The 15,790-nt window shown below is 41.8% G+C and overlaps 1 protein-coding gene across 2 annotated transcripts in view; it reads right to left on the minus strand.

Annotated features, from left to right (window-relative positions):
- Positions 1-15,790, minus strand: part of ST8SIA2 (ST8 alpha-N-acetyl-neuraminide alpha-2,8-sialyltransferase 2) — a gene marked incomplete at both ends in the record, with an annotated part of 68,064 nt that overhangs the window by 29,786 nt on the left and 22,488 nt on the right. Inside the window, one exon of one of the 2 annotated variants that reach the window (XM_080913666.1) lies at positions 1,412-1,474. The exons of the other annotated variant lie outside the window; for it this stretch is intronic. Coding sequence (XP_080769792.1) covers positions 1,412-1,474 — 63 coding nt within the window. The remainder of the gene's footprint in view (positions 1-1,411; positions 1,475-15,790) is intronic. 2 annotated transcript variants of the gene reach the window in all.

Below are 15,790 nucleotides of genomic sequence, written 5' to 3' on the forward strand. Positions count from 1 at the left end.
AAACACTATAGGTACATTTTGGGATTAAGTTGCTTCACCTTTGAACTCTTGAACTTCACCCTCAGTCACCAGTCTCTGATGCTATCAATACATCCAGTGACAGCAGCAAGTGTCTGATCATGCTCAGAAGCTGGCTATATTCAGTAGTTCTAAGATGCTGCTAATTGAATGGGATACTAAGACCCAGAGGGTGAATTTACTTGTCTAAAGCCCCACCTAGAAAACTCAGCATTGTATCTAGGGCTACCTGGCTCCCAAGGCTGCTCAGTTCTCAGACTCAATCTAGCAGTACCTCCTCAAGTTACCATGGAGACTTTGGCTCTGTAGGCAGGGTCACCTGTCTCCAAAAGGGGACATTTTTTCCATAGTAGGACAGAGAGAAGTATAGGGACATGTGGCTTTCTTTATTTCAGCCATGTATGCATTTTAGCCAAAAGATATACTTCATGTAAAATGCCGTATGGTTGAGGCCATTCGAGTTGCAGAAGCAATGATGGTGAGAGCAGTTTATCACTCCAGTTACACAGGGTCAAGATCAGACATACTTTACAGGTCAGATATGGTCAAAAGACCTAAAAAATATGGAAGAATAATGAATTTGGCCTCTGAATGTTGTGGACCTCCCGTTCCCAGCAGTATCAAAACAGAACATTGAGGAAGTTAAACAAGAACATCAATTTGAACAGTAGTCTTGGCTCATGTTTAGGGTGTCACCCTTGTCTCCCTGCTCCTTAGGCTTGGGCTTTGGGACAGAGGTCAGAGCTGGGTGCACTCAACATTTTGTGGAGAATGGAGAATTAGATGTGTCTGCAGTGAATCTGATTTGTTGCCTTGCAAAGCATCTACATAGTTCTCTGCACCACTCTGTCCTATAGCCAAGGACTGTCCCAAAGGCTTCCAGGCATACTCTGTAAGAGTGCTATTTCAGGATTTAGAGTGCACATCCAATAATTAGAGTTAACCTTACTTAGTTGACTCCCTACATATTTTAAGATGTCTCAGCAAAGTTCTCCAATGCTTTATTCCCATCTCAATTCCCAGACAAGCCATCAACTACAATGAAATTGGATTAAAGTCCTAGCTTGCTTGAGGGGCTCCACTGCTCAGCAAAAATACAGGTTACAAGTAAGTTGGTGGTACTTCAAGCTCTACAAAGTGGGTGGGCTCTTTTCCAGAAGGTAACTTTTACCCATCTGTATTTCCCGTCTCTGCAACCTCTCTAGCCCCATGGACCATTTCATGTGATCTCCCATTGACAGCTCCCCTCAAAAGTGATTAAGGAAATGCAAAACCAAAGAAATAAAACAGATCTATTTGCTAAGTAAGAAGGGCACCATCCAGCAAAGAGGAGAAGCAGATTAATAGCTGCCTTACAGCAAAAACAAATGAACACAAAATCTAATTTACAAACCTATTAGATTTGCTATGTAAGCTGTTCACAGCTGATCTGATTGTACCTCTGCCTCCAGAATTCCTGCAAGACAAAGGAAATGCATTATTTATAAACACAGCTCTTCCTTGCAAAGCCCTCTTCAATCACCAGGAGACCCCAGAGCTCACCTGGGGGACTACAAAAAGAAAACATCTTATTCTGAACTTTCCATAAAGGGCCATGTCTTGGTCTCAGCTTTAGCCCAGGAATTTTACCAGGATTTGGGACTGTCAGACCCTCTCGTGTCCCAGTTGAACACTTCAAATTGAGGCACCCATTTAAGACTGGTAATAGACCACTTTGAAGGCAGTCTTCTTTGGCTAGCCCACATAATGACATGATTCAGTACAATGTAGCTATTGGGCCAAGTGACTCATTCACTTTCCTCTCTTGCCTTGTTTCACAGGTGGTGAGATGTTGTTCTTCATATTTACCCTAAACTGAAGACACTAGCAATTCAATAGTGGCAACAAGATTAACTCAGCCATGCCCCTAGCCAAATGTGGTAATGATGTACTCTTTAGAGGCAGGATAGATAACATGAATAGTGTTGCTGTGTAGAGCAGAGGGGTAGGAGGGAAGTGAAGAGTAAATGGGATTCTTTGTTTTGAAGACCAGGCTCTTGAAAAGCTCAAGACTTTTGACCCGTTTCTTATTCAGTTGTCAGATTCTGTTCGTTGGTCACATAGCTTCATCCTATCTTGCTATTATACTGGTTGGATAACTCATGGACATGTGTCCTTGGCTCTCTACTTTGTGCCTGTGTTGTAGAAAAGTCAGATATGTCTAAGTGTTTTTGTTCATTACAAATCCCCCAGGTTTCTAGGCTTTGTGATTAAGAAGGTATTTTGTCTTGTACTTGTAGTTTAAAGCTTCGATGGAGCCCTTCAGAGAAGAGGTTAGTATACAGCAAAGAGTTAACATCTCCAGTGAAGCTATGCATTTAGGGAAACTATCTTTAAGGGAGAATTTTCTAGGAAGAGGTTATGGCAGAGCAGTGCACTGAATTTATACATATATTTTCACCATATGTACACACACACACACACACACACACATGCACACGTGCACACACAGGATCTGCTGAAATGCAGTAAATGACAGTAAATACTCTATTTAATAGGCAGATAATTAGAGGCAGCCAGAGGTTATTCAGAATTTCTCCACCATCAAGGTTTACTTTTCTAAGCCTAGACCTTATGACAGAGTATCTTACTGTCTATTATAATTCAATATCTAGTAATTAATGAATTAATTAATTCATTCTTTTTTTTTTTTTTTTTTTTTTTTTTTTAGTTTCACCACTTTCCTTGGAAGGTAGACATCTTGTCCTTATGATTTGGCTTCTGGTAAACATCTCCCAGGTCCCTGTCTGCATCACCTCTGGCTGACCCCAGGGCCTTTATCACAGTGCTTTTGCATCTCACCCAGATCCCAGCCCTCAAAGCTGATCTCCTCCGGGGAAGGAAGAGTTCTTGGGCTAGATAGAAAGTCAAATGTGGCAATTTAAAGTGATAGTTCAAGACTAGTGAGAGGTTAATGAAACAGAAGAGGTTGTCTAGAAATACCACATGGAAAAAATGATATGTGATTTTTTTTAAAAAAAAGCATTATCAAAGAGAATTTAAGTAAATGGTTTGAAATAGTTGCTTAACACTCTTGGAAGAAGTAATTTGAGCACCTTATTGTGGATAGCAAAATGGACATCAAATTGGTTTAGCTGGTTATCCTAGTTTGCATCCTGTTTCTGTGAGAAAGCATTCACTGTAAACAACTCAGGTGGAGAAAGGGACTTATTTCTTTGTACAGCTCCCAGGTCTTGGAGGAAAGCTGAGGCAGGGACTAGAGGCCCTGGAGGAACTCTGCCTTCTGGCTGGCTCTCTGTGGCTTGCTCAGCTGATTTTCTTATATAACCCTGGACCACCTACCTTTCCATGGGTAGCGCTATGCCCAGTGAGCTGGGCCCTCCTCTCAATCATAATCAGGAAACGATACCACAGTCATGCCCACAAGTCAGTCTGATGGAAGGTCTTTTTTATTGAAGTGCCCCTTCCCTGGATGATTCTAGTTTGTATTAAGTTGGCAAAGCCAATCACCATACTAATGTTCCCCAAACCAATAATTCTTACACCTCTATAACCAATTTTCTTATCATCTATGAATACTGTTTTTTTTTTTTTTTTTTTTTTTTTAGTTTTAAACATTAAAATAGACTTATCTTTAAAAATGCAACTTGGTCCTAAACAAGACCATCCAGGAAGCAGAGGAATGATGTCATGGCCATGTACTTATTTACAAAACCCACAAACCCATCACTAGGAAAGCATTTATTAGAGGCATTTCTGAAATCATCAGCACAGGGAATCATGGGCATACTTGCATCTCCCTCGGGAAAGACCGTCTAAAAGACAAAAAGACTTACAAGCAAATACAAACATGAAATCGGGAGGGTGTGCGATGGGTGGGGGTCGCCAGAAGTTGGAGTGGGGGGCAGAATGCTGGTGGATATGATCTAAATGCATTATATTTATGTATGAAATCACCAACCTATGGATGACGATGTAAATAAACATAAGAAATGGGTTAAAGTGGCAGGATATTTATGAAGTCTTTGATGAAGGCTCAGGAGTGTGTGTGAAGGGGATGCAGAAGACATAATAGGTTTTAGAGAAAGCTCTGCCTTTATCAGAATCTAAAACGATGCTTATTCAAAATGCAAACCGATCATGGGGAATTTCAGCAAACTTACAAGGACTCCAGGTGAGGAGAATGCCACATCTAATTTAACTTTTAAGTATCATTCATTCAATAACATTTTTAAAATATAACATCATAGTGGGGTCACTGGTAAAGCTGAACACATAGTTCCTGCCCTTGTGAAGTACTGTTTTAGGGATATCACAAGGATTTTCTCTTTCTTTCTTCTTTCCCCACTTCCTATTAAGTTCCCAGTTTACCTACCTGCCTACCTACCTACCTACACACACACACACACACACACACACACACACACACACACACACACACACACACACACACACTGGGAATAATGTTTTGTGTTCACAGGTCCTATGTCTGTAGGTTCAACAACTTAGGATAAAAAGATACTTCAAAATTTCATGTCTACTGAAGCTGAGCAGACTTTTTTCTTGTTGGTAGCCAAACAGTATATGCTAGCATGTATGTAGTTTTAGAGATTAGCAGAAATGAATTGAACGTAAATGGAAGGATGTGCATAGGCTGTAGGCAGATACCGCACCACTTTATGTAAAGGATTTGAGTGTTTGTGGGAGAGGCCTACAGTCACTCACCCATGATTACTGAAGACAGAGTTTGTCCATCAAATCCACGGTGATGCTTTGATATATGTATACATTATAAAACAATTAAGATAATTCACATATCCCTTACCTCTTATAATTATTTTCCTTGTGGTAAGAACATAGATCAGCATGATAGCATATTTCAAGTACATATTGTTGTTGTTCTTATTTGAGCTAAATCTTGCCATGTTGCCCAGGTGGCCTTGGCTTTGTGATCCTTCTGCACCAGTCTCTGAGTGGCTAGGGTGACAGGTGTGAGACACTGTGCTTGGTTACATATGCTGTTAACCATAGTCACTGTGCTACAAAAGAGCTTTGAAATTGCCTACCTGATCTTTGTGTACTTAGACCAACATCTGCCTCCTCTGTCTCCAGCCCCTGACTGACAGGTTTAGAGGGACCAAATAATTTACCAATTCCCAGTCTTTCTCTTTTACTGCCTCAGGCAGGTCCCAGAGAACACAGACTCCTGCTGACTTCAGCCATCCATCAAACCCTGTGCTCTCCTTATCAATCCTCCCTGTAACTCAGGACTCCCTGCCCTTGACACGCCGAACACTCAGTCAGAACATCTCTTTGTTGGCTAAGCTAGGGTGGGACAGCTATCTGTATATTATAGCACCCCTTGACTTCCTTTTTCTTTTTGAGACAGGGTCTCACTGTGTGGCTCTGGCTGTCCTATATAGACCAGGTTGGCCTTGAGCTCACAGAGATCCCCCTGCCTCTGCCTCAATCTCTGCTGGGACGAAAGGCATGCAACCTGTCACACCCTGCCTTCTACCTACTGCTTTCTAACAGTAAACTTCTTCCTCATCTTCAAGGTATAATAATAAAAAATGTTCCCAGTTATTACCGACATCCCCTGGGATGTGGAGCAGGGACTTGTCTTTAGCCTAGAGCCTGCTGTTTGACTATCGTTTTTGGTCTAGTGTTTCCCGGCATACTCTGTCCACTTCCATACTAACCCCAAGTCAGACACCTGGGCGTCCCCCAGAACATCCCTGAACTTCCGTCCTCAGCCATCCTTTCTTTCTCTTAGAGAGCAGGTGCTTTCATCCCAGCATCTTTCCCATCATCTCAAAGTCTGACCCCTCCTCTTACAACTGAGAGGCCAAGGTCTGCATTTCTGTTTCAGTTTCAGCTTCCCTGGCTTCTGGACCCACTGCAGCCTGTGTCCCTTATGGATAAATAACCTTGCCTTTTATTTTCCATATTCAGATGTTTTGGCATTTTCTGATGTCTTGCTATCCCTGTATATATCATCCCTCCTAGGCTTAACTGAGCCTAGGGTTAACAAATTCAAGGCTGCATGGGCATGTAACCTTCAAATGCCACTCAGCCATGGCATAGACCACATGCCAACACCTCATTTATGGAGGTCCTGCTAAAGGTCATCATTCTTTTGCATAATAACTCTTAAGGCCAGATATGAGGTGATCAGGACCAGATTCTATACCAGATGGCTGACAGAAATCTAGTCTGTTACCCAGCCTTGTCCATCTCCTTACAGAAACCACATTAAATGTTCTTCTCACTTTCAGTGACTTGCCCCAGTCTTTCTTGTGTGCCTCCATGTTGTGGCATGTGTGCTCTCTCCCTGTAGTGACTATTAATATAACATAACATTTATTAACATAAAGAGGGTGGGGCCCAGTCCTGTTTCCCTCTGTAGCTCATGGAGTGTCTTGCCTGGGAGCTTAGTGAACTAAGTTAGACTCTCATCCTGGAAGTCTGCACACCTGATGTTGCACCCTCATTACACCCATTCCAGACACTGTGCTCCAATAATTCTTAGCGCAGAGCATCACTCACAGGGAGAATGAAGGTATCCAGCTTTCGAAGGCAGCAATAAACCATAAGGAATTTGTTTTTGTTTTCTGATTGTGTTTTGCCCCCAATGTTACTAAAAGAAACTAATACTTGCTGGGTTGAGGGACAGAACATGATGATTGGGTGAAAATTTTTCTAAAAGTAATCCACAAAGTGAATTACAAAATCATATGTGCTTAGACTACCCAAATTGAACAATAATAGCACACACCTCCCCCGTAAAAGCACTTTGCATTCCAGAAATCCTCTAAACCAAGGCCTAATGTAAGCAACGGCAAGTGTTAGTTTAATCTCTCTACAATATTCTCAGCTGTAATGGTGACAAAGTTGGGCCGCTTGAAAGTTTTGCAGTTTAGAATGTGTTTCCTGCACATCTGTGATGATCTCCCCAACCAGTAACTAAGACCAGAGAGAGAGAGAGAGAGAGAGAGAGAGAGAGAGAGAGAGAGAGAGAGAGACAGAGAGAGAGAGAGAGAGACAGAGAGAGAGAGAGAGACAGAGAGAGAGAGAGAGAGAGAGAGAGAGAGAAAGAGAGACAGAGAGAGAGACAGAGAGACAGAGAGATAGACAGAGAGAGAGAAGAGGAGAGGAAGAGAGAGAGAGAGAGAGAGAGATGTCATGTTATCAAAACACAACAAAACTACTCAAAACTACTCAAAGTTGGATCAGCTTTGGAGAAAAAGAACCAGCAAACATGAAAAAGAAATTTCTGCTCACCTTCTGAATCAGAAGCAAATGATTTTTAAGACTTTATTTCTAAATTATTTAATTTTTGAGACAAGGTCTCACACAGCCTAGGCTATGGTACCCTGTGTTGATCTTGAACCCCCTCTCCTCCTGTCTTAACTTCTTGAGTGCTGGGTTGCAGTGTACGACACACTAATTTCTGTCGTGTTAGTGTCTGAACCCAGAGCTTCATGCCTGCTAGGATATACTCTGCCAACTACGCTACAACCGCAGCCTGAAATTTTAAAAATTTCTTGTTAACTGTTTGTTTCCCAATAGACAAATCACAGGTGTATAGTTAGTGAGATACGTGTGCTGCTCTGATCTGTAAACATTAGGTTCCATTGATTACACTCAAAGTCACACCCAGTGTCTATCTGTGCTAGAATTTTCTACTCTTGCAGTCTCTCACCAGAGAGTTGGGCTCAGAAAATGAACTTTCGGGAGCTGACAGCTTTAATTAAGAGTCTGGACCCAACTTAAACAGTTGATTAATCTTGAGAGTAGAAGATTAAACTGAAGAGCGACTCATGAATTTGTAGGTACTTCACATTGTTGGGAGGATTCTGAATGCCTTTTTCCAAGCCATAAAACCCACTGAGCTCCAACCTGAGGATTCCTGGGTGTACAGTAATATACGGTCCTACAGGCACATGACAGGAAAAGAGGCAGGGAAAGGGACAATTTTGAATCAGTCATATGAAAAGACCTGGAGCTCCTACTAATGTCAAGCAAAGGTTTTGATTTAAAGATGCTCTTTCCTCTGTCTACCTAAAACCTACCATATTTGTCATTTTCAGCAGCAGCAGCACAGGGATATTAAAGCACTAATAATGTTGTCACCCATCACCATCATCCACCCCCAGAGTGTCTCATCCTAAAGGGAAACTACATTCAATAAGCAATTCTCCTCGTCATTCCCGTAACTTTGATTCCATTGTCTGCTTTAACATCATTACGACTCTGCCTATTCTAGCTATTCCTGATGGATAGACTCACACATCTGGCTTCGTTGACTTCATATCATGTTTTCAAAGTTTATCCACTTACTGGTGTGCCAATGAGATCTGGCATTTGATGGCACAGTTCTGGGAAGCAGTTCATCACAAAGATGTTCTTTGACTCAAGTGGATGGCTCAAGGGCTCCATTGTCCAGAGTTAATGAACAGCACATTGAGCTCTGTTGCCAGTCTCTGTCTTCTGAAAGGCTGGCTATCCTTGCTTAAATAAGCAAGGGACCCCAGACTGACTGATTCAGTACAGATCCTTAGCATCAAGTTAGCAACCATAATTATATTCCTTACTCTGAGTGGGAAGGGGTTCATGTGTGTTTTCCTGGAGTCTTTGTTTGGACTTTGTACTTTGGTTTGGAATGGTCACATCAAGAAGAATGTCCACCATATGGGTATGACCTGCACTAGAGGAGACTTTGCTCTCAGGATTCCGGTCATCCTGGTCCAAAGCATTTTTGGTAGTCATTATTGGAGAATCCTTGATTTAGGACTTGTATCTGTCTGCCAGATAGACCATAGCAATGCAACTTTTGGGATCATCATGAGACAATAAGTTCAAGGTTGTTCTTCCTAAACTCTAAGATGTGAAGTGTCCTTGACCTTTGACACCCTAAAAGTGGGATTGGGAGGTAGCTCAGTGGGTAAAGCTTGTGTCTGTGGCACACAACCATAAAAAATCTGAGTTCAGATCCTCAGAACCTACACAGAGCCATATTCAGTACTGTGTGTCCATAATTTCAGGTCTCCTACTAAGAGATAAGAGGTGGAGACTGGAAGGTGTGCAGAAGCTTGTAGGCCATCTAGCTTGGCATGGGAGCAGTGAAGAAGTCACTCTATGTCAAACAGGGTGGGAGGCCAGGTACTCAGATGGCCTTCACAGGTGCACTGTGGTACAAGAGTGGCCCCCACCTCACACTGTAGTTGGCTTTTCCCAAACACATTCCAAGTCACCTCTAAGATTTTTTATCCTCCAGGGCATGAGTCAGCTAATTTCTCCTTTAAAAAGTCAGACAGTAAGTATTTTAGGCTTTATGAGCTAAGAGGAAAAATTGAAGATATGCACACTCTTTAGAAATAAGAGGGGAAAATTTCCACAAATGTTTTATTGATGACATTTAAAAATATAATAATTCAGTAGAATTTTTTTTTTACTCAAAGGCTTCATCAGTCTACTAATGAGAAGGAAGTAATTCTTTGGGGAAGATAGGATGAATGACATTTTGCTTAATTCAAATTTACTGTTCTTACCGTTATGGGCAGGAGGTTCCATTCTCCTATACTGTTCCCCTGAACCTCTGAGATCCTTTATTTCTGTGAATTCCTGTGTTACCTTAATCTTTCTTTTGGAATTTACCCTCTACCCTTACAGTCATGGGGAACTTTTCCTATGGTGAAGAGCTAGGTCGGAGGTAAAATCCCACATGTCTGATTTCTACATGAACTAATTATTGGTTTGATCTTAAATTATCACTTGGCCTATCTAGAACTTCTATGTGCTTCCAGTTCTATAGAATGAATAATGGTATCTGGTTGGTATAGTTATTGAAAAGGTTATATGATCTAATGCAAAGATCCAGAAAGTATAGAACACATTGCAAAACACTGAACAGCAATACCATTCTTTTGATTACTTTCCAGTCTATTTAGGTGTTTAGTCATCAGGGAGTGAAAGTACTTTAGAAGGATTAGGAGGCGTGGTCTTGTTAAAAGAAGAGTGTCACTAGGGGTGGGCTTTGAGGTTTCAAAAGCCCAAGCCAGGGTTAGTGACTCTTTTTTCCTAGTGCCTGAGGATCCAGATTCAGAACTCTCAGTTGCTTCTCCAGCACCATGTCTGCTTATATTCTACCATGACAATAATAAGATAAATCTTTGAAACTATAAGCAAGTCCCAATAAAATCCTCTCTTTTATAAGTGTTGCCTTGGTTATGGTGTATCTTCACAGCAATAAAACAACGAATAAGACAGAAATTAGTACTAGGGATCTATCTAGATTTGATGGGCTAGCTATAGAATATTCTTGACCCATATTTTAGAATACAAGATACTTCTGATACTCTAGGAGACATTGTTACCACCTTTACTTTCTTATGCTTATATACAGCATTTACAGGTCTAACATTGGCCACAAACTCTAGCAGGGGGGCAACTCATCACACGTGTGGAACTATCACAGCACATGCTGGCATTGCTTTGTGGCCATAAGACCCAGAGTGACAGCATAAAGCATTCCTCCTACAGGTTCACGTTCACAGGAAGCAACATGATTTGTCCTTGGTGTCGCCCACACAGATTGGCAGTTTTTCTCTTTATTGGTTCTCAGGCCAGGCCTAAAAGCTTAACAATGTACTCACCAGTATTTGAGACTCCTTTTCTATACAACAAGCCTTATTATGATAAGAAATGTTTAAATCCTAGAGATAAAGAGCATGCCTATATGCTCCATGGGACACAGAAAGGCTGGCAATGTGTGCGCATGTCACTGGACAGTGTTGCTTCCATAAGAGTTAAGGTTGATGGCTGGGCTTCCAAGGGTGTGTTCAGATAACAAGGCTGTTTGTCTTCTGTACCCATCACCTCTTGTCCACTTCTCCTCTCTCCTCTTTCCACCCCTTCTCCTATTTTAAACACCAGCTTGATTTGATGTATACATCTACTTCTATTTCAGCCAACTTTTGTCTTGTCAATCAGTTTTCCTTGGTGTTACAAAAAGGTACTAGCTCACTCTTGAATTTTCCTCTGCTTAAGTTCAGAAAACATCTCCGAGACCTTAGAGCTTTGATTATGTTCCAGCCAATTTCCATAAGCTTTATAGAAAAGTACTTATAGGCATCTGCACATCAAAATGCAAGTAAACAGGCCTCTTGGAAGCCAGCATTTTATACCAGGCTTATTCCCCATCTTTCCCCTCCCTTACCTCTAACGAGGGGGAGACAATATGATTCACTACTCCAGCCAGAATACTTTCAGAGTGAATGGAGGCACAGACTGGAGAAGATGTATAAACTGGGGTTACTGATTCATGTGGGACTTGACCTTCAAATCTTTAAAGGAGGCAGACTTTATACATATCTAAAATAATGCTGCAGTTAAAGTCCCTACAGTTCAAAGGCCCTTAAATAAATAGCACTTAAAACTTAAAGGTGTATGCACCTATGCTAAAAAATGAGCTGGAACTCATGAAGAGCTAGTAGAAAAGACATAAAAAACATTTTAGCTGTGTGTGCACACATGCACACACATATGCATGTGTGCCTGCTAGTATGCACATGAACATGTGGGTGTCCACACAGGCCAGTAGAGGGCATTGGATCCCAGGGAGCTAGAGTAGCAGTCTAGTCACCTACTATGGGTTCTAGAAACCAAACTCTGATCCCTTGTAAGAGCCAGAAGTGTTTTTGACCACTGGGCCATCTCCCTAGCCCCAATGTCTTAAATGTGAGGTATTATAGTATTTTCTACAGGTCTGTGTGCTTTATTGCATGGTCCATAAATGGTGACACTTTATGGAAGATCTGGGACTTTTGGGAGGTGGAGTCTCAAGTTGGAAGTGGGTCACTGGGAGTAGCACCTTGTGCTTTTATAGTTTATCCTCACTTCTCTCTGCTTGCTGCTTCCTGACAGGGAAGGCCATGTGACCAGCCACTTTCTGCTCCCAAGCCTTCCCACCATAGACAGCTGTGTTCCCACTAAACTGTGAGCGAAAATAAACCCTACCTTCCTCAAGTTAATGTCTTTTCATTTATATGGTCACAACGTCAAGAGCGAGCAACAATGTTTGTGGTTACAAAGCCTCTTCTGAGTCCATACAGTCCTATTCTCTACAAGGCAGGGCCGTGTGCCCTGCATTCCCGTTCCCACCTTTTTGTAACAAGGTACTCTGTACACTCAGTTCCTAGTGTCCCCACCATTGACCAAGGCCAAACAAAGCTCTGGGATCCTGCTCATGTCAGTATTGCCATGGGAGGCACACTTTATATACATCCAGTGTGTTCCAGGAAGGTCTGGGGGGTGAAGATAGGAGTCAAAAGAGTTGCAGGTATCTCTCTTCTCTAGAAAAGTCCCAGCCTCTTAGAGCAGGTCTTGGAGATGATGGATGGAGAGACCAGACTTACTCCTATGCCTTTCTGCCTGCATCCACCAGGCATGCTCTGGCCCTGGTGCTTTGTGCTAGCTGTGCTCCACCTAGCATATCTGCTTCAGAGAGATCCCCATGGAATGCTTCCTACTTTTCAAATCTTTGAGCAAATGTCATCTGTGTAGCAAGCCCTTTCCCAGCCATCATTAAAAATAGCATCTATTTTCCCCTGTATTCCCACCGAGGTTCTCCCCACTCTCCATTTCTTTCTCTTTTAATCGCCATATTCACTTATTAAAGGCACCATCTTGCATTACAGCGTCAACTCTGTGATGGAAGCGTGTGTCTGCCTTCATATTGTCAACATTTCCACCTTTCTCTTGTTAGAACAGAGGAACCAGATGTCTCCTTATCCAAAGCCAGTGCCTCCACCTATATTCTGAATATCGTCCTCTTCTTCCTCGAGGCTATTCTATTCACCCATGTCTCCTTCTTCCATGAACTCGGACAATTCCCACTAGCTGCATACTTTTGATATGTATCACAGAGCAGCTGTAAGTCAGGCTCTGTTCCACACATCTTATCTTGCTTTGCAGTTGTCTTGCTACAGCCCTCTGAGGAAAGAATGAACATCTATTTCTACACAAGACGAAGTTGGGGCACAGGGAAGGTAAAGCTGTGATCAGAGCCACATAGTAAATGAGGTTCTCAGGATCTGAGTCCAGAAACCTAGATGAAGAGACCAGCTCTGAATTACTTTTATGATTCAGGCTCATACCTATCCACTATTGTGTGATATATATTCACCTAATCTAGCTTTAATCTTAAGAAGCTCTTAATTCCATACCCCCTCGGCCAATTCCATATTTCTTTACACTATTTTGCAACTGTTCTCAAAGTCTCATCTATATGAGCCATCTCTTTCTTTCTACCCTGTTCTTTGTCCCACTTTAATCTGCCTTATTTCTTTTCAAAGAATTCTTGCTGGACTACCTTGCAACAGCATTTCTCAGTCATCACCTGTGTCAGTTTGCTTTTTATTACTGTGGTAAACAGCATGACCAAAGGCAACTTAGGGGAGAAAGTGCTTACTTGACTTTTATAGAGCACCCCAGAAGACCTGGAGGCAGAAACTGAAGCAGTGGCCATGTGGGGGTGCTGCTTACTGGTTTGCTCTGCTTTCTTTCATATACAACCCAGGACCACCTGTCCTGGCATGGCACCATGACATCAATTATTAATCAAAAATTGGAATGCCACATGCCAATCTGATGGAAGCATTTGAGGTGAGGTTCCCTTTCCCAGATGACTACAGCTTGTGTCAGCTTGACGCCTGCCATCTTACTCAGCCTCCATCAGTATTTGCCAGTGGTAGCTGCTTCTCTCTTACTGGATAGAATATTGTGGGTTTTCTGGATATAGTCCTTACCTTCTGCCTGACTTATCCGGTAGCCCTGAATATTCCTTCTCTTCCTTAGAAGACACATAAAAAAATGTCACCCATGAGCACACCTTGGAGGAAGCTTGCTATCAGGAAGAAATGTGGTACATGATTCCAAGTGAAGATGGGGCATCTTCAACAGTCTTCTGACTCATAGATGCATTGTTTTAAATGGTCTTCTCTACATACTTTAATGTTCTAGCCACAGTGGTATAAAATCCCTCCATGATGCTTTTGGTACCCAGGCAGATGGTGTTCAAATGCTTACAAAACAAAGCAACAAAAACAAACCAACCAACCAAAACCTTCACACCTAACCAGATTTTGCTTAGAATTACTTCATATCATTTTTTCCTACAAAATTTATATTTACAACATTTCCAAATGCTTAGAATTAATTTTTATCATTTTATACAAAATTTATATTTACAACATTTCCAAATGCAAAGCATTGTTTAATATTGTGTGTGTGTGTATGCATGTTTTTCCCTTTATGAAAGTGTTTTTTTTTTGTTTTTTTTTTTTTTTTTTTTTTGGCTCACTTGGCCATGTAGACAAAATGCTGTCTGAAAGGATAGAAAGATTTCACGAGCTGTTAAAAATAGTTATGGTCCCATGTGCAGATTCCTACCACATGCCAGGCACAGTACCAGAAATGCAGCGCATTCACTTTCTTATTTCTTATTGTTTTAGACATAGAATGTCCAAGGCTCAAATAAGCTTCAGGATTTACTCAGAATCAGCCAGTGAGTAACCCTAGAATGTGAGGTTTCAGGACATCACCAGCATGAGGCCAGATTTCAATGTATCTGTGAGAAAGTGCCTTTGTACCTTCCTGTCCTTGGTAAGAATTGAGTGTGCTGTCCGGGGTGTGCCAGGGAACCCATAGGAAGAAAACATTATTCTATAAACAGTAGTGGGGTAGCTGAGCAGACAGTTTAGCAAAAATACTAACGTTAAAAGTTCTGACTTGCACAACACTGATCAGATAAAACGTGGTCCAGCCATTGAAAGCTAAGCTTGGAAACGGCTTGCTACAAAAATACACTCACCCAGTTCTTTTGCATCCATTATTGGCGATCCTTCCACTTCAGACAGTGCCATAACCTTGGCTGTCATTCCCTGCTCTTTTATTTGTAGAAGAAACGTACTACTGTAGAGCCCTAACCAGAGAGTTGGCAGCCCTGAAAACTCATTTCATTCATGTCGTAGGGTGTGGATAAACCCCTGCTCTTTATAGAGGAGCAGAGTGCCTGTCCAATGGGCCACACTTTGCTCTTGAACCTGCCTGGCAGGAACTTGAAAGGCTTCCATGTTCAACCAGGCTTTCTTCTCTGTCTTTTGTTCTCTTCTTGATGGACTTGCATTCAAACACAGCAGTGTCCCTATTAACCTCAGCTGCAGCCTTTTCATGGTGGAATTTCTAGAGGACACCTGGGTTAGGAAAGACTTTGAAGGTGTTTTTATTCTGAGTGTTTGATGTGTCTCCTTTTGACCCTGCTTGGTCCTAGGGCAATGGCCATTCCCCTCCTCCCTAAGCAGTGATGCTGGTCACCACCCAGAAAGCCTCACAGTTAGAAGGAAGACAGTGGAACCATTGGATATGAGCCTGGAGCTCTAGCTCCCGATGGGTTCTGCTCTTACAGTCCTAACTCTTTCTTGGTCTTGATGTCTTTGTTGTAAGTCAGGTCTTAGGTACAAAAAAAACAAAAAAAAGCCATGTAGTTTTTTTTTTTTTTTTTTTTTTTGTAATGATATTGTAGGTAGTGGCCATTGTCCTTTAAAACAGAGAATAAACCAGTTATTGCTTGCTGAGCCTAAGGAGTCTTTTGGGACAGCCACTTTTCCATAGTGTAGTCCATTAGATTATCCATGAAAGAAGGAAAAGAGAGAGTTTAATAACAGGACCATGCTATGCTTTCTGATGCTCCATGACCTTCTCCTGGGGA

The sequence above is a fragment of the Micromys minutus genome, assembly GCF_963924665.1.
Source record: "Micromys minutus genome assembly, chromosome: 3".
NCBI lineage: Eukaryota > Metazoa > Chordata > Mammalia > Rodentia > Muridae > Micromys > Micromys minutus.